Here is an 18,453-nt window from a genome sequence, read left to right as displayed (position 1 = left end):
TTCAGGAATAGCTCAGCAAATAAAGCTCCAGATGGCAATATGATTGAAGACTATATTCTTATTGGCAAACATGGAAAACCTTTTGTTAATGTATTTCTGACAGTTGTGTGCATGAGCCTAGGACTTTTACAAGATTGAGATATCATCCCCAAATAATTATATTATCATATCATTTGGATATAATTGAATCATTTGACCTGATTTCTCCCGTTTGATGTTGTAAATGAGAAAAATGAAGTGACAAATATACATCAATTGATTCTATGCCATCAAGTTATCATTGACAAAACAAGTAGATTTTCTCCTTAAGATAAATAAACATGCTCCTACCTTTACTTAGACCCTGTTATTTTCCAAATATGTAAAACTGCAGAAGCACACTCATAGCAATCATAGCAGCTATTTTTTCTCTGAAACTAAAACTAAAGTTATTTCCATCGGATGGGACTCCTTTATAAAGAGGCAAGAATATCAGCAAGGACCTTCTGATGAATCATACATTATTCTCTTATTTGCAGATATAGAATTGATTTTTTTTCAAAGCAGTGTGACACCCAATTGGAAAAGCAATTATTTATTGATGATCCTTTGATCTTCCTTTCATTCTACTGTTTTCATCTTGCAAAGTCTGAATCTGGGGTTTTCATTCCAATTTTTGTACCTTTGCAAACTTCATACTGAAGGGTTTTTTCAATATGTGGAATTGTATACAGAAATAAAGGTTTCATTTTAAAAATCCTTCTATTTCCCAAAGTAGTCCTATAGTCTCTTGAACCAGAATTGCTTGGTTCTGTTTGGCTCCCATGATTGAAAACATTGGAGTTTGGGAGAAAAGTGTTAAATTGAACCCTCAACATGATTCAATGGAAAGCTCATCTTGGTAGGTACCATTGCTGAATGAAGTAATTAACCGATGCCCTAATCCTTAAATATATTTATGTAATCAGAATATTAAAGTTAATTAATAAGTTAATAAAAATTCCCAAAGGTATCCCTTCCTTTTAATTAGAGCCGTGGTGGCACAGTGGTTAGAATGCAGTATTGCAGGCTAACTCACTGCTCACTGCCAGGAGTTCAATCCACACCAGGCTCAAGGTTGACTTAGCCTTCCATCCTTCCAAGGTAAGTAAAATGAGAACCCAGATTGTTGAATATGATGATTCTGTAAACTACTTTGAAAGTGCTGTAAAGCACTATAAGCAGTATATAAGTCTGAGTGCTATTGCTAGTTCTATTAGTTATTTCATAAAGTGACAAAAACATACGAAAGTGTTCTTGGACTGCTATAGATCTCTCTCTCTCTCTCTCTCCCTCCCTCCCTCCCTCCCTCCCTCTCAACTGTAGAGTTATAGCTTACATTGCACCAAAAATATAAAAGAGAATATATCACCATAGTAAGAGGCAATGCATTTATACATGATAATTTATCCTAGATATACTCATTTGGGAATAATTTCTATATTCTATAATTTTATAGAATTTCTTCCTTTTATATATGCATGTATTGTTACATATGAATGTGTAAATGGTGTGTTGCGTTTTACATTTTGTGATTTGATCGTGGACTGTAAATAAATAATTTAAAAAGACATGTTCTCAAGTCCATTCTTTGAGGGGACAGGCCCAGCTGAACCCACCAGCATCCTGTCCTCTGTAAAGGCATTCTATCTTCAATGGACATTCAGAGATGTTTCCCAGCACCTCTTTTACAGACATTTTAAACATAAAGCATACAGGGAAAAAGATACTACATTCTTTTTAAAATTGTCCTTTCATACATCAGTATACAGGTCTCACAAAAATGTCTAGTAAAATTCCATTTAGAAAGAAAAAAATCTGGGATAGTAATCATTCCATATACTTTATATCACCACTTTTATACCTACTCATGTTTTATCTGCCTGCCTGCCGCCTGCCTATCGATCGACCAACCGACCGACCGATCGACCGACCGACCGATCGACCTACTGACCTACCTATTTTAATAAGTCTGGGAATACTATCTTAATAAATATAGTTGTCACAAAAGCTGGAACCTCACTAATGCAAGATAATAGGAATTATAGATGTGCTTTAGCAAAGATAATCTACTAATGCAAATATTAATTTCAGAAACTTCAAACAGAAGAGTTTAAACGCTCCAAGACTGACTTTCTATTAGATAGATGATAGATAGATGATAGATAGATGATAGATAGATAGATAGATAGATAGATAGATAGATAGATAGACAGACAGATAGATAATTATATAAACATACCCACACACAAAATTAAATTTAAAATAATATAATAATGAGAGCAAGCAAAGAGCCTTGGTAGTACAGTGGTCTAAAGTACCCTGTTATTAAGACCAGCTGCCTGCAATTACTGCAGGTTCGAATCTCACCAGGCTCAAGGTTGACTCAGCCTTCCATCCTTTCTAAGGTAGGTAAAATGAGGACCCAGTTTGTGGGGGCAATAAGCTGACTTTATATAAATATACAAAAGGATGAAGGCTATTGCTTAGTGCATTGTAAGCCGCCCTGAGTCTCCGGAGAAGGGCGGCATATAAATCAAATTTTAAAAAAAAAGTCTCTATTCTATATCTTTTTTAGATCTGAAATATTAATCTTATTAATCTAAACATAATTAAATTACTTTTCAGTGATATTAAAGTAAGGAAGAACTTTTCACTCTGTATTTGTACAGCAATATGTATACAAAATCGCTCTGAAAAGTGGTATTTTAAAAGGCTGGTCACACTTGTTTACCTGCAGATAGATTTTATGCCAGCTCAACCATCTCCCTGGACACAGAGTAAACATAGATCTAAAATGCATTTGCCAGATCAGCTATTTTTGCAGTTTTGAAACCAAGGCCCCTTTCTCAGCAGAAGGGAAGTCCACCAGAAAACAACTCCTTTACAGGTTTGTTTGAAGTAACCAGAAGATAGGAAATAGAAAGGATTTTAATCTATTGATTAAATCACTGACTTAAGTTTGGCCTTAAACTGTTATTAATGGAATATTCAAAAATATTTTGGATTATATTCTCATCCTTAGCAGTGAATTTCTATCCATTGGTAGCTTTCTTTCTGCCTCTCTAGCTACATCAAAGGAACTTGAAAATATAATGTTTTATAGTGATCTTCCTTCTTCTGACAGACTATAGTTTCAGAGGTGGAAAACAGATATTAGTTCTCAATTTTTCTAACTGTGTTTGCATTTTCCCATTTCTTGGGGGGGGGGGAGAATCAGCTTCTGCTTTATAATATTCTTGTTCTATACTTCATTTAAAATTACAATATACATAAAAACAAAACACTTGAAGTCCTTCTCTTTTTTGTTATCTCTATAACAGAATAACAGAGTTGGAAGGGACATTGGAGGTCTTCTAATCCAACCCCTTATTCAAGCAGGAGACCTTATACCATTTCAGACAAAAAAACTCTCCAATTTCTTCTCCTTCTTCTTTTTTTTTTATTTGATTTATATGCCCCCCTTCTCCGGAGACTCAGGGCGGCTTACAATGCGCTAAGCAATAGCCTCCATTCTTTTGTATATTTATACAAAGTCAGCTTATTGCCCCCACAAACTGGGTCCTCATTTTACCTACCTTAGAAAGGATGGAAGGCTGAGTCAACCTTGAGCCTGGCGAGATTCGAACCTGCAGTAATTGCAGGCAGCTGGTCTTAATAACAGGGTGCTTTAGACCACTGTACTACCAAGGCTCTTAAAAACCTGATGGAGCACCCACAGTGATGGAACACCCACAACCCACAAGAAAATCCTCCAATTGTTGCAATTTATTTATAGCAGGAGACATGGGCATTATTTCCATAATTGTGAGAAATTTCAATTGTTTTGAGCTGAAAAAAGAGCAAAATAGCTCTCTTTTTAAATTTTTTCTAGCTTTTTAAAAAATATCTTGTAGCTATAGAATCATAGAATGACAGAGTTGGAAGGGACTTGAAGATCTTCTAGTCCAACCCCCCTGTTCGAGCAAGAGACCCTATAGCACTCTGAACAAATGGCTGTCCAATTTCTTCTTTAAAACCTCTGGTGATGGAGCACCCACAAGTTCTGGAAGCAGGCCCTTCCACTGATTAATTGTTCTCACTGACAGGAAAATTCTCCTTAGTTCTAGGTTGGATCTATCTTTCTAAAGCTTCCATCTGTTATTTCTTGTCCTGCCCTCAGGTGTTTTGGAGAATAGGTCAACCCCCTCTTCTCTGTGACAGCCTTCAAGGACTGGAAGACTGCTATCATGTGCTGTCTATTCTTTCATTACTTCTAATCACTGAAAGGATTGCACAGTTTATTCAAAAATAAAAAAACCAAAGGGACATCTTTGGCATGACTTCATGGAAAGAACAAGTTCCTTTCTTCTAAAGTGAGAGAATATAAGGGCCTAAGAGTTCAGATTTACAAACAACTATGGAAATGTCAGCTACAAGGAACTTATATAGTACTACAAAATATTTTAATAAGTGTCAGATATTGCCTGCATATGATGCACCAGAGACTAGAAGGGGTTAAGTCTTTACAGACATCACATGCGACTGTATCAGCCAATGAACTTTCTTATTGGACTCCTACCTAGAAACCACTTGGACATCTTCCCCTGTTTTTCCTCTCTCTCTCATCTATCTCTCAGAGAGACAACACGTGAACTTCTCTCTCCTCTCAACATCTGAGTCATACAGTTAGGGTAAAAATGTAACAGGACACCCTGTTCATTATCGTATGCATGTATATATTTGTAAATAATAAAAACAACCTTTTGAACCTGAAGCTGTATTGACCAAGTAACTTCCTCATAGAACCAAATGAGCACGACCATCAATATATATCTGATAATAAGAATTACAATAGTTCAAAGCTTCCCTCCTTTAAACCTGTGAGAACAGCTAAATCCTGGCTACCCGATCATCCATCTGATTTACAGGACAATTTAAGAGAAGCCGAAGAAGAGATGAATTAATTGCCCAGTCTCTACTAGTTATAAATAAAACAAGAACATCCTTTCCCCTTTTGCTATTGTTTTTTTAAATCTGAATTAAGTAAATTAGGATGCTCTAATTGACAGGTTCTGTGTAAAATCTGTTCTTTTGTTGATAAAGGAAGAATAATGCTATTTCATCCAAAGATAAACCCAGCCATAAAAGACAAATTAGTAGTGGGGCAATTATTGAAGCCCTGAAACCCTGTAAAACTATTTGTTCAGCAGAAACATATTATTATGGTTGGTCATAAAGTCAGCCAAATGTTTAGACAGGATTTGGCATTTTTATCCACCCATCGAATCCTTCACAAGGACCTGGGATAGGCAGATGCTCCTAGCAAAGCTGCCTTTTGCAATTAACTCATGATGACTGTCAATGCCAAAGGTATTCAACTGGTGCTCTAATTGTTTTGGAATTATTATTCAGAATCAGCTGGAGGATTTCTCCTGTACCATTGCCATGATTGCTTACTTTTGAGTCAGCCAAGTATACGTTCTAAATGCCCCATGCAAAAGTTAGTTTATAAATGAGAAAATAAGGAAAAACAAGAAAATTGCATTATTAATCCTCCAGAAATATAAAATTGGCCAAGCCATTGTGACTTCTTTTTCTCTGATAATCTTTTGCACACAGGCACCAACTTCTCTGTCTAGCTACCATAGTACCTCTTTCTCATTGAGCAATTTTCCTAGCACACACGCACACACACACACACACACACACACACAATTGTTTCCTCTCCTCACATAACAAGATATAGAATAGAGTTGGGCAAACCTTTGAAAAAGCAATCCCACGCTGAAGTCAATTTGGGAATAGAAACAGAAATCCACTTTAATGCAGTGAATCAATCAGAATTCTGCAAACTGCTTTATTAAAATCCTGCATGACTGGAACCAGTTCAATCTCAGTAAAGAGAGGGAGGGAAACAAAGCTGCTAATGCCACTTTCTTTGTGCCAGTCTCCCTCCCTGTTGCTTGACCATTGGTCTGTGTATCTCACTGCACTTCTCTGCCTCTGATGCCTCTGCTAACTGAATCACTACTAGAAATAACCCTAGCAGCATAACTATGGCACAAAGAAGAAGTGCCCAGGAAAAGCTTCAGTGACCTGATCTTCTCTACCCAGCCTGAACCCAATGAAGCCAAAAATGAGAGGCCTTTCCCAGGAGAAGTAAGCTTGGCAATTAGCTCTATCAACCTATCTGGCATCCCACAACAATCAAAGCAATAAAGCTAGACCATTCCATAAGGGAAAGTTAGAGGTCATTCTGTAGGAATATGCTACACCTGGCACAAAACCTCAATATTTGGACATTTTGAACTTATCAGACCGAAACACGCTGACATTGCAAAACAACAACAACAACAACACCCTGCGAGGAACTGCCTATATTCTCAGACACTACCTTAAAAACTCTTAGGTCCTTGGTTAGGACTTGATTTATTAGGCTTCCACCACTCTTTGACTGTGATAAGATAGTACCAATAGTAATAGGTGCACTGAGTGAAATTTCAAAACAACTAGAGCACACTTGAACATTGATCAGCATTGACAAAATCACTATCAGTCAATTGCAAAAGGCAATGTTACTTGAAAGAGTTTACATCTTGTGATGATATCTTTAACACCATCAAACAATGACATTTGCCTATCTCAGGTCCACTCAACAAGTAGATAAAATGCCAAATCCAATCTAAACAACTGGCTGACTGTGCAACCAATTATAATAGTTCTTATCAGTGAGAGAAGAAAAACATAGTCAAATATTTTTGAAAGCCAATCAGAAACTCTTAAAACCAGCTTTACAAGGAAGAATTTTCAGAAATCATGTCTGTAAAGGAGGTCTAAGGAGCAGAGACAATAGGCAGCATCTATCCCTAGCTATGCTGGTAGCGTTAGGAAAGAAGAATTTAGACTTTCCCAACACTGGAAAACTCTTTAGAATATGGAAAGTGTGTCAAATACAGACTTTGAGTGAAATATGAAATATGATTTTGGAGGAGATTCAGGCAGAATATTGGAGGGATTTCTTCACTGTAAGGGTTGACTAAGCAGAGAAATTGTCTCCCAATTACAGTCATGGACTCCCACCTCACTGGTGATTTTCAAACAGGAGCTGGATGAAAAATTCTAGAGATGATTTAAACTGATATTTCTTCTTTAAACAATATTTTTTAAGCTGCAAAAAGAGAGGGTCAAATTATTCTCCAAAGCATCGGAGGGCAGGACAACAAACAATGGTTGGAAACTAATCAAAGAGAGAAGCAACCTGGAATTAAGGAGAAACTTCCTAACAGTGAGGACAATTAACCAGTGGAACAGCTTGCCTTCAGAAGTTGTGGATGCTTCATAACTGGAGGTTTTTAAGAAGAACCTCCTTTAACCTTTTTAAGAAGGTTTTTAGTCACTTATCTGAAATAGTATAGAGTCTCCTGCTTGAGCAGGGAGCTGGACTAGAAGACCTCCAAGGTCCCTTCCAGCTTATTCATTCTGTTCTATTCAATTCTTCTGTCTTGATTCTATGTCCAGAATGACTTAAATACACATTAGTCCCAAATACGTTTCAGTTGAGTTCAGGTGGAATCCATCATCTCCCAGGAAAAGCCATTTAAGAGGGAGGATAGAACTTTTGTTCTCTTTCTTTGCCTCTTCCAAATTATTTCACATATTTACTCTTTTTATACTATAATCTCAGAGAGGAAACATTATCAACTATTGTAAACATATATTTCTCCTTTTCCTAAATGCATACACATACACACACACACTCAGGAGGAGGAAAAACCACTTACTCTATGTGTTACCTCTTTGCTTTCTTCTGACTGTATAGTTGTAATACCAAACTTATATTTCTAAGATAGAAATTCACAATGTGTCATAATTGCTCTAGCTCTCCAATAGTTGCATGAAATACAAAGGACAATTCTGTTCCACAATATGGACAGGGAGTAGTAAAGTTTTCTTCTTAGTGGGACACATGTATGGAGTCATAGAATGAAATGTATATTTGCATGGCAGACAAGTGAGCCACACAAAATCAATAACTTTGTGTATTTTGGGGAGCCTCCAGAGTATAATTGCCTTAGAAAATAAAATAAGCAGATAAGGGTAGATTTGGCCCAGGAGATACAGATTACAAACTGACATCTGAGATTAGCCAATTTTCTGTGAACTATAAACCCATAACTGAACAAGCATCTATAGCACAGGCCAATCATGCATAATATGTGTAATATTCATTTTCTTACTATAGTTATTTCATTATATTTAATCTGTTCTTTATCTTTATCTGCCTAACAAATCAAGTTGCCAAAATTTTAAAAAAAGAGTTATATGCTCCAAGTTTCTAGACATTTCTATAATGCAAACATAAATAATGGTAACAGAAAGAATGTTGCAGATAACAGAGATGCAGATCAAGCAGTAAGAAAGTTGCCATTGTGTCTCTAGTCTAGTATTTCAACATTACAAAAATATCTAAAAGAAAGTTTATCTTACAATAAGTTATTTTTATGTTGAAAACAGTTCTCCAGGGAATATAGTACAAAATGAATTTGGGAAGGTGAGGTTGGAATGGTGAATGAAATCAGCAGGACACCAGGGTAGCACAAAAATGCCATAACCAATTCATTAATTTCATTAATTTTCTCTGGCAATAATTTAAATGTAAAAGTGCTATCCAAGGTGCTATCTCTCCTAAATTGAAATCGTATTTACTTTACATTTCAGTACATGCTCTAATGCAAAGACCTTATTAATATATTTCTCTCTTCACACTATTATCTCCACATAAGCCATGGTGGATGGTGGATGGTGGATGGTGAGTGTATGTCTCTAAGGAACACTATGGCTTAAAACCAAATAAATGGGTCGTTGTCAGATTCTCATCCAAACTTTTTGCAAAGCAGCAACAGAAGGATGGACAGGAATTAATCCTGAATGCAATCTAAAATGGTCTGCCAAACTATAGTTAAAAGAAGAATATCTGTATACTGCCCTCTTACTTTTCTTTTCCTTCCTTCCTTCCTTCCTTCCTTCCTTCCTTCCTTCCTTCCTTCCTTCCTCCCTCCCTCCCTCCCTTCCTTCCTTCCTTCCTCCCTTCCTCCCTCCCTTTCCTCTAGTCTCTGATCACTATAAACCCTATTAATTTCAGTCATCAATGCTGCTTTTTATTCTCTTGCCTCTTCTCTCTTCTATTGTACTTTCTGATATGAAGGAGATTACAAAGAGGCACATGTTGAAATACACACCTTCCAGAATTTTGCAATATAATTTGCAGCCAACAATATGGATAAAATATTCTAGGAAAATGACCAGATATAGAAAAAATGCATACAAAATTAGCATACAGAAGTATTTCTGAATATTTATGTGGGCTTTTGCTGCTAGCACCAATAAAGGACATGTGAGTAACAAAATGAGAATTTTTTTCAAAAATGTGAAAGCAATTGAACATTTTATAGACGCATTAATGTCTAATAAAATTGTGCTATAGAATTTAAGCAGCAGCAACTGAGGAGAGGGTCAAAAGGGCTGACCAAAATCATCAAGCTGGCTGTCCACTCCTAGATTTCTCCTTCCTAGTTTGATGCATACACTTATACTTCATTCATTGTTCATTCATTTTCTTACATCTGGTGCCAGTGTAGAAAATAGCATTAATATTATTTCTCCTTAAAATATATCTTATAGACACTAGCACAATGGAAAAGGCATTAATAAAAACAGCTCAAATTGGTTTTGATTCATTTATGGGTGCAAGTTTGTACAAAAGGCTAACTATAATCAATCACTGTGTCCAACAAAAGAAATGGAACTTATCAAAAATATGGGTAATTGAGTGCATTTGGCTATTTCCGAAAGACAGTGTAACAAAACATGGAAGTTAAAGGGGAAATTACCTGAGATATATGTGCATGGTAAATTATCTATCTAACTATTCTTCCATAGTTGCTTAAGCTTAGCTAAAGCTCCAGCTGACTTTCTGATGAAAACTACTCAATTAAAAATTTACAGATTGTCAAAGGAGCAGAACAAAGATTAGATGAAAAGCTTTTTTCATAACAGTAATTCAAACCTTCTGCGAAGTTCCTTCCTGACAGTGGAATGTATTTATTTAATTATTTGATAGAATGTGAGTTTCTGGTGCCCTCATGTGGTTGCCAAAATTTATTGGCATCTCTAGGTTAAGAAAAATGCCCTAAATATGCAGGCAATAATTCAATAAAAACCCTTTGTAGACCTCATAAAATACAAGAAAGGAAAAGGGAAGGGAAAATGGACCACAATAGCAGAGCAGAACACTGACTGACAGTCTTAATCTTTGGTTTGGCACTTTCTATTCTATTGTATTTTGTGCATTCATGCTCCACAGTGTATTTGAATACTGTTGTATTCATGATACAACAGTGATTGCTCTCATTTGAGACGACAAATCTGCATACAGACGGGAGGTTGAACAACTAGCCTTGTGGTGCAATTGGAACAATCTTGAACTAAACAATCTTGAACTAAACTCAAAACTGTAGAAATGGTGGTAGATTTTAGGAGAAAACCTCCTATACTACCATCTCTTACAATATAGACAACACAGTAACAACAGTATCTATCAAATCTCAAGATTTAAAATGGACAGCTAACATGAAAAAGTCATCAAAAAAGCACAACAAAGAATGTTTTTCTGTGCCAACTCAGAAAGCTCAAACTGCCCAAGGAGCTGCTGATACAGTTATACAGAGGAATTATTGAGTCTGTCATCTGCACCTCTATAACTGTCTGGTTTGGTTCTGCAACCCAACAAGACAGACACAGACTTCAGAGGATAGTTAGAACTGCAGAAAAAACAATTGCTACCAACCTGCCTTCCATTGAGGACCTGTATACTCCACGAGTCAAAAAGAGAGCTGAGAAAATATCTACAGACCCCTCACATCGTGGACATAAATTGTTTCAACTTCTACCCTCAAAACGACACTATAGAGCACTGCACACCAGAACTAGACACAAGGACAGTTTTTTCCCAAATGCCATCACTCTGCTAAACAAATAATTCCCACAACACTGTCAAATTATTACTAAGTCTGGATTACTATTATTCTTCTCATCCTTTCTATTACCTATCTCCCCCCACTTATGACTATAACCATGTTGTTTGTATTTTTATGATTTATATTGTTCTGTTTGTTTCCTAGTATGATTCGATTGCTTGTTAGTAACCTATGGCTATCACTAAGTGTTGTATTTTATGATGAATGTATTTTTTTTCCTTTTATGTACACTGAGAGCATATGCACCAAAGACAAATTCCTTGTGTGTCTAATCACACTTGGCCAATAAAGAATTGAGTTCTGTTCTGTTCTGTTCTGTTCTGTTCTGTTCTGTTCTGTTCTATTCTATTCTATTCTATTCTATTCTATTCTATTCTATTCTATTCTATTATTCTATTCTATTCTATTCTATTCTATTCTATTCTATTCTATTCTATTCTATTCGAAAAATACTATTTTCTATCTAAATATATTCTCAATTTTAGCTGTCCCAAAAGAGAAGGTTTGGCAAGATGATTAAGATATCAGACTAGGGGCTCATCTAGACAGCTTTTCTGGCCTAGATTAGAGTGGTCATTTACTTGCGTACATCCACAGGATGGGCAGGATGATAAAAACATGTCATATGATGGGGAAAGATGGATACCATGATCTTGCTTTCATGATTTTGATAAAAACCACAAGTTCCTGCAGAACCATGTCCATGACAGAAACTCTATCAATATAGTGATGTTTTCCATCACAAAGAGGAGAGAATTTTCCATATCACATGGAGAAGGAACTTGAAGGTTGTCAGTTATCTGCAGGCCCACTGTAGGATTACTTCCTCCTATATGACTCCTATTTCTATGCCTATGTCTACTCTGGCTGCTAGAAAGACCAGAACTCCCCTACAACCATAGATGTTTTCCTGGGCTCAGAGGAATATCAAACTCATGAAATGCTTTCTACAAACCTGCTACTCCTACTAGTCACCTCCGCAAAGCTTTATTTCTTGGTCCCCTGGGCAAAACTGCATTTGCTGTCAGCATAGCAAGGAGCAGAGAAAGGGGAAGTTATTTTTTTGCCTTCGCTAACACTTGCCTCTCCTCCCTGCTCCCTACCCTCTGTCCCGGCCACAAGAGATCCTTTACATTCCCTGCTCCTGTCTCATTTGCTTCTCTCTGCTCACCAATGGCTCATGAACCAACATTTACTAGGCTAATCAAATTTTCTGGATTTCCATACTACACTGAATCATTAAATAACATTATGGTCTGCGTTTGTCAACACAGTAAGCTAAAATGCAAATGACTAGTTGAATGTTATGTGAAGTCAATTTATGCAATCAGTTTACCAGCCTTCATCGAGTGTTTCATCTTACATCTTTAGCACATCTGGTTTTGAGATATGATTCAAAATTAGGACCTTAATGATTGAGAATGAAGGTACATGAAAGAGATCACATATTCTTACCTCAATTTTCAATCTTTTCAATCCAGACTCAAGTGAGGTAAGGAGTGACTAGAATTTTCATACTGATAGTGGACTAGAACATGGATCCAGCACTTTTACCACTGTGCTATATATCAATGGGTGGATATTATATTTTGGAAAAGTATTCATTTGTTTCTTTAAATCAATTTTTGGTGTGACTTAATAGTCTTATATAACATACTGTATAGTAAATAGATAAATAGGAGAGCCTGTTTGGTATAGTGGTCAAAGGCAAAAGGCTAGGAACAGCTGGGTGTTCCTACAAAGCTGGATCTTAGTCCTACAAAGGCAACAATGGCAAGCCACTTCTGAAAATGCTGCCAAGAAAACTGCATGGATTTGTCTAAGCAGTCAACAGGAATAAAGGCGGACTTGAAGGCACCACATAAAATAAATGATAGATTGAACTATAACTATAACTAAAACTTGAAATTCTGGAGACCACAAATACCATATACTTCATGAATCTCTTTCAATTAATGAATTTATCTTTCTTGGCAGTGCCAAAGCTGCCCTCTCACTTATCCTGCCCTTTTGGATTCAGTCTGACACAACATCTAAAGGAGGAGTCAAGGGAAGTGAAGGACAGGAACTATGGGTCAATTGTGGACCCTAACTGGAGTATACACCTTGATAAATGCCTGACCATACTAACATCCATTCATACTCATTTTAAAGAAGATAAAGATATTTATGTTTCCATTACTGGAAACATAAATATGAAAGAGCATCAGGATGGAGACTAAATCAAGAGTGAAATCTAAATCCCCAATAGAGTGTAGAGAAGGCAGTGGAGTAATACAAATAGGAGGATTAGTATAAGAGTAGAGAGGGGAGCAGCAATTCAAGCAGCCCACTCAGCAATAGCCATGTGTTTATGGTTGCATTCCCATGACCACCCTTAGTACACCAGTTAACCATGTAAAAAAAGGGGGGGGAGAATATGCAGACATTTTTGCTGACCAGCACTTTCATAGAAGCAATTATCTGACATTAGAATAATACAATATAACATACTCTGCTGTCTTTAAAAGAAAGTTTAATAGACTTACCTATCAAGAGCTTTTAAGTTCTTCTCCGTGTTCACGATATTACGCATTTTTAAGATGAACCATTTATCAATATCTGTAAGTCTATGGATATCATCTACAGGGAAGTTTTCATTCAAGGCCTACCAGAAAGGGATGTTGATTAGTCATGGTTTCATGAATTAACTGACTTATTCCAGAACACTGCATTGAATAAAAATATTTAGCAGTTATTTCTATCTCAAATCTATTCTGAAATTTAGCTCTTTCTAAATCTAACTTTCAGCAATAGTTTATAAATATTGACTGCTTTTTAACTGTAGTCCATATCATCTGTTAATTTAACTAGTTTAATTCTGACTTTATTTCACTTTTTCTATTTAAAAAACCCTTCATGCTTAATATTCCCTCCAGTTTCCTTTAAAATTGCATACTCTTTATCTTAATTCCAGATGTTATAAATTGTGTTCAAAAGTTTCATTTGTGTTCAAAAATTCATTTCAAAATGTTCAGTCTATACGAACTGGCCTATATACTGTAATTGCAGCCCAGCATAGCTTTCACCTAATAATATTGTATTATTATTATTAAGCTTTAGCTGGAATTATGTAAGGAGATTAGTTAAATAGGTTCAAAGACTTCATATTCCTTTTGAAACAAAATGTTGAATTGTTTTCCTGTGCTTTAATTTGAAGATTTGCAGGTTCCGTGAAGCCTTAAGAATGAGCTTCATAAAAACCAATCCAACCTATGATTATTGTCATGGATCTGGCTAAAAAGTAGAGAAACACTGTTAACCTTCAGCAATTTGCTTACATGATCAATTGAAAGTTCCCCATCTCAATTGAACGGGCATGCAAATTCAGTTTAAACCAGTTTAAATCTCATTAGAATTAGATTTCTTCCACAAAACTGATTTTCAAATACACATTGTCTATAGCTTTCAAACTAAGTTCTAGGGAGTCCAGTGGTTCCTTATAAAAAGATAAATTGCAAAAGACCAACTTTGTTGGACAGCTTGTTCACTATTTCAAGAATCCTATGCACTTCTGGAGACTAAAAGAAGCAACACTGAGGGCCAACAGATCTGATTATGGCCCAGGTGCACTCATATGGCATGATTCTGTGATGATGATTCAAAAAGTTGGCGTATTTGTCAAGGAAGGAAATATTCCTTGAGAGAAACAAATGTGACAATCTTGATATAATATTTTCAAGGAGACCCTACTGAAATATTACTATCTGATAGGCACTACAGCAACAGCATTCTTTTCAATCAGTCAAGTATGTAAACAACCTATTGATATCAATCTCTTCTTTCTCAAGTATGACCAATGAAGCAATTGGTTCCTTTCAACTGAGAAAATACACGCATCCATACAAAACATCTTTTGGCCAAATTAATGAAGGAATCAAGAGAAAAGAATATTAGCAACTACTTAAATTATACAAAGTTTCTTACTTATAAGTTTTTGAATTAGATTTTAAGATACCAACAAATATGTAAACAATATTTTCCAGGAAAAAAGGACCTTGGATCATCTGAGGCACAAAAAGATAGTCGCCTATTAAAACCTATACAGAAATATGACTTAATTATTCGGACTATGCCCACTAAGGAATAAGTATTACGATAGCTAATTTTCTTCATAGCAAACTAGTTTTCTTTGTCAGGGATTTGCACATCCATTCATATAAATCTCTACATCAAGCTTGATATACCCCAGAAGTATAATTAACATCTAAGTCCTGCAGCATTAGTGTTGGCAGTTTAGGAAACAATCAGCAGCATCAAATACATAGCGTGTAGTAATGAATCATGTAATTTGAATGTGACTCTGCAATTGTTTGGTCCTATCTCTATCTTACCTCTTTTTAAAAATAGGAAAGTAACATCATGGTACAAAGATTGTAACTACATTTTTTCAAAGCACAGTGTCAAGACTCCTCCATCTCCAAATGTTGGATTTTGAGAAAAGTGAGAGTTAAAGGATTTTTGACAAGCTTAGCAAACAGACCTAATGTGGCATTGCACCAACAGGAATAAATAATTCATTCTTTAAGTGTCATAACAATTGTTAAAGATTTCTGACCAGCAAGTCCCAGACGTCTAGATGAATTTTAACAAGTAAAGAAAGCTGAATGTCAAAACAGAAAAGAATATAATACATATTTGAATAATTCCACATTCTGGAAGAATCAGTGTCTATTCTTCTTAGGTTGATGCTATAAACAGACTGTATAATGGCCTAGGGGAATAGGAAAAGTAGTCTATTTCAGAGAAAGAAAATTAACAACAAGCTTGTTCTTCCTGCTTCTTAATTATTAAGGATTTAATGGAAAGACTGCCACCCAGACTACCTATGTTCTTGATCATCATAAAAAATACTTGAGAATGCTGGAGATTTTGATACCATGAGATAATTTTAACAAAGGTCTTGTTTGGCATGAATAGTTTGCTCTTTAAAAACAAGTATTCTGCCACATTGAAAATGTTGTAACTGAATATTACATTACCTTTGTTTAAGAAAAAAACATGGAAGGTGCTGATCTTTATCTTGCTGCTATCTATCAGTTAAAACAATGCTTCATCTTTTAGCTAGTGACAAGATGAAAATTCAATTGCTTCTCACAGTACCTTGGCCACTGCATACATTCGTGTACTGGAGGCTTCAGATAGTTCGCTTCTGAGATCCACCTCACCAGGCCAGTCTTTATTCATTGGCAAGCATGATGTGAAGCCATCAATGGATGGGTGGCACATTCTTAAAGCCTTCTGGAAGCTCTCTTCAAAGGTCCGTCCAATAGCCATAACCTGGAATAAAGAAAGTATTAACACGGTCATGCATAGATTCTGTTTCAGATTTCTCAAGAAAAAAAAATTCAAGTTGCCACCTTAAAAATAAATTAAGTCGGTGGGACTTCCGGTGGCACCGCAGGTGCCGAAGACGCTCCTTTTGCGAACGCCAGCCCTGTGATCTCGTAAAGCCGCTAGAACAGCGCAAATCAGCTGTCTAGAGGCTTGAAAACTTTCTCCCCGGGAAAAGGGGAGGAAGAGAGCAGACGGGCGTAGGTAAAGCTCCCCAAGGAGCCCCAGGAACAATTCTGGGGCTCGAAGGGTGAGAGCTCCCTGGAAGCCCGACAGAGCTCCGGATCCGGGACGTTTCTGCTTCAAGCAGAAGACGCCGCGACCACCCCTGCAAACAACGCTTGGAATAAACATCATTCGGAAGCAGGCTGAGCAAACTCAGGAGAGATCAGATTTGCAAGTACTGAACTTTAACTCCAAATGTGTATTACTTCCTTTGGATTCATTAAGGGGAGAAAGTGAAACCAAGATGGCGATTGAGCTTTAATGGGGTGTGAAAGCGAAAGTTAAAAAGGAAAGTTTCATTTAGCGCTGGTAGCCCCTGTTCAAAATTAGAGATTTTTGCTTTAAGAAAAAAAAAGATTAAAGGCTAAAAAAACTACAGCAGTGATTTTTTTAAAAAAGGATTGATATTATTTAAAGACTGGGAATTTTTGGATTTGGTGGATTTGTTGTTCTGGCTGCTGAATAAATTCAAATTGGAAACCAAAAATGGCCTCAAAACAAATAAAGACTATTGTCCCCAAAAGTGCTGGGAGCTCGCCAGCTCAAATGTCTAAATTGCAATCTCTCTCTGTTCCAACGGAACCACCAATATTAACACTTGAAATGTTGCAGGAAGCCTTTAAAATACAAGCCTCTGTTACAGAAAAAAAAATTACTGCGGTGTTTGAGGAGAAAATTCGAGATGTTGCTGAGGAGATAGTTCAAATTAAAGAGATTATTCAAAAACGAAATCAAGAAATTAGAGAAGATATTATTATGGCAGTTCAAGGTCTGGCAGGCCATATTGAAGCAATAGATGAAAAAGTGGAAGAAATTAAGCAGTCTAATGAGAACTTGGAAAATAAAATGGGAGAGGTCCAGAATAAGATGGAAAGAGCTGAGGCCGATGTGATAATGATACAATATATAGATATGGAATTTGCTTTGAGAATAAGAGGCCTCGAAGAAAATAAGCAAGAGAATTTGAGAGAGATCTTTTCAGAAGCATTTGTACAGATAATGGGAGATCAAAAAGCAAATCTTGAATGGCAAATTGACAAAATTGAACGTGTCAATTCATGGTTGCCAGACAGAAACATCTACCAAGAGACATTGTAGTCTGTTTTACAACAAGGAGAATACGCAATGAAATCTTACAAGTCACCTTTAAAAACAAACTTCAAGTGCAGGGGCAGGAGGTTTTAATACTGAAAGAAATCTCCCCCAAAATGTTGAGAGCCAGAAGGGATTATGCCTTTCTGGTGGAAGAACTGAGAAGCTGTCAGATACAGTACAGATGGGAGGTTCCAGCTGGACTAGTGGTGAACTATTCAGGAGAAAGATATCATCTTAACTCAGTGTGGAAGGCAAGAGATTTTTACACCAATGTACTAAAGGCTGGATGCCCACAGCCCCCAGAAGCTAGAAGGAAGACAGAAGCAGAGGGGGCAAGAAAGGGGGAGAAGGAAGAATCGCTGGCACAGGCCCAAAGGGGAGCTTTGATTACTCAAGAAGATTTAATACAACTTTCAACTAATGCTCAAGCTTTGGAAGTGTTCGACAAAACAGAAGAACCTAAGGATCAAAGACAGACCCGAGCGGCAGCCAAGCGTCAAGAAGAATTAAGACTGCAGCAACTACAGATGATTCAAGAAACTACAAAAACAGAAGCAGTGGGAAGAGCAAGACCAAAAAGTAAAATGCATGGAGATTTCCAGCAGATGCTCCAAAAGCTTCAGGCGGCCAAGAATGGCAACTAGATTTCTGACTTGGAATGTTAAATTCACCACAAAAGAGGAGAAAAATATTTCATTATTTGAAAAATAAATTAAGAGAAGCA

The 18,453-nt window shown here is 36.5% G+C and overlaps 1 protein-coding gene across 1 annotated transcript in view; it reads right to left on the bottom strand.

The window, feature by feature from the left end:
• Positions 1-18,453, bottom strand: part of CPS1 (carbamoyl-phosphate synthase 1) — a 176,711-nt gene that overhangs the window by 91,267 nt on the left and 66,991 nt on the right. Inside the window, exons 20-21 of the mRNA XM_034432365.3 lie at positions 16,179-16,355; positions 13,565-13,683 (exon numbers count right to left, since the gene is read on the bottom strand). Of these exons, the coding sequence (XP_034288256.2) occupies positions 13,565-13,683; positions 16,179-16,355 (296 nt within the window). The remainder of the gene's footprint in view (positions 1-13,564; positions 13,684-16,178; positions 16,356-18,453) is intronic.

The sequence above is a fragment of the Pantherophis guttatus genome, chromosome 1 (assembly GCF_059756535.1).
Source record: "Pantherophis guttatus breed Tessera chromosome 1, ASM5975653v1, whole genome shotgun sequence".
Classification (NCBI taxonomy): Eukaryota; Metazoa; Chordata; class Lepidosauria; order Squamata; family Colubridae; genus Pantherophis; species Pantherophis guttatus.
The sequence above is the reverse complement of the archived record's forward strand: the minus strand, read 5'-3'. Positions and strand labels throughout refer to the sequence as shown.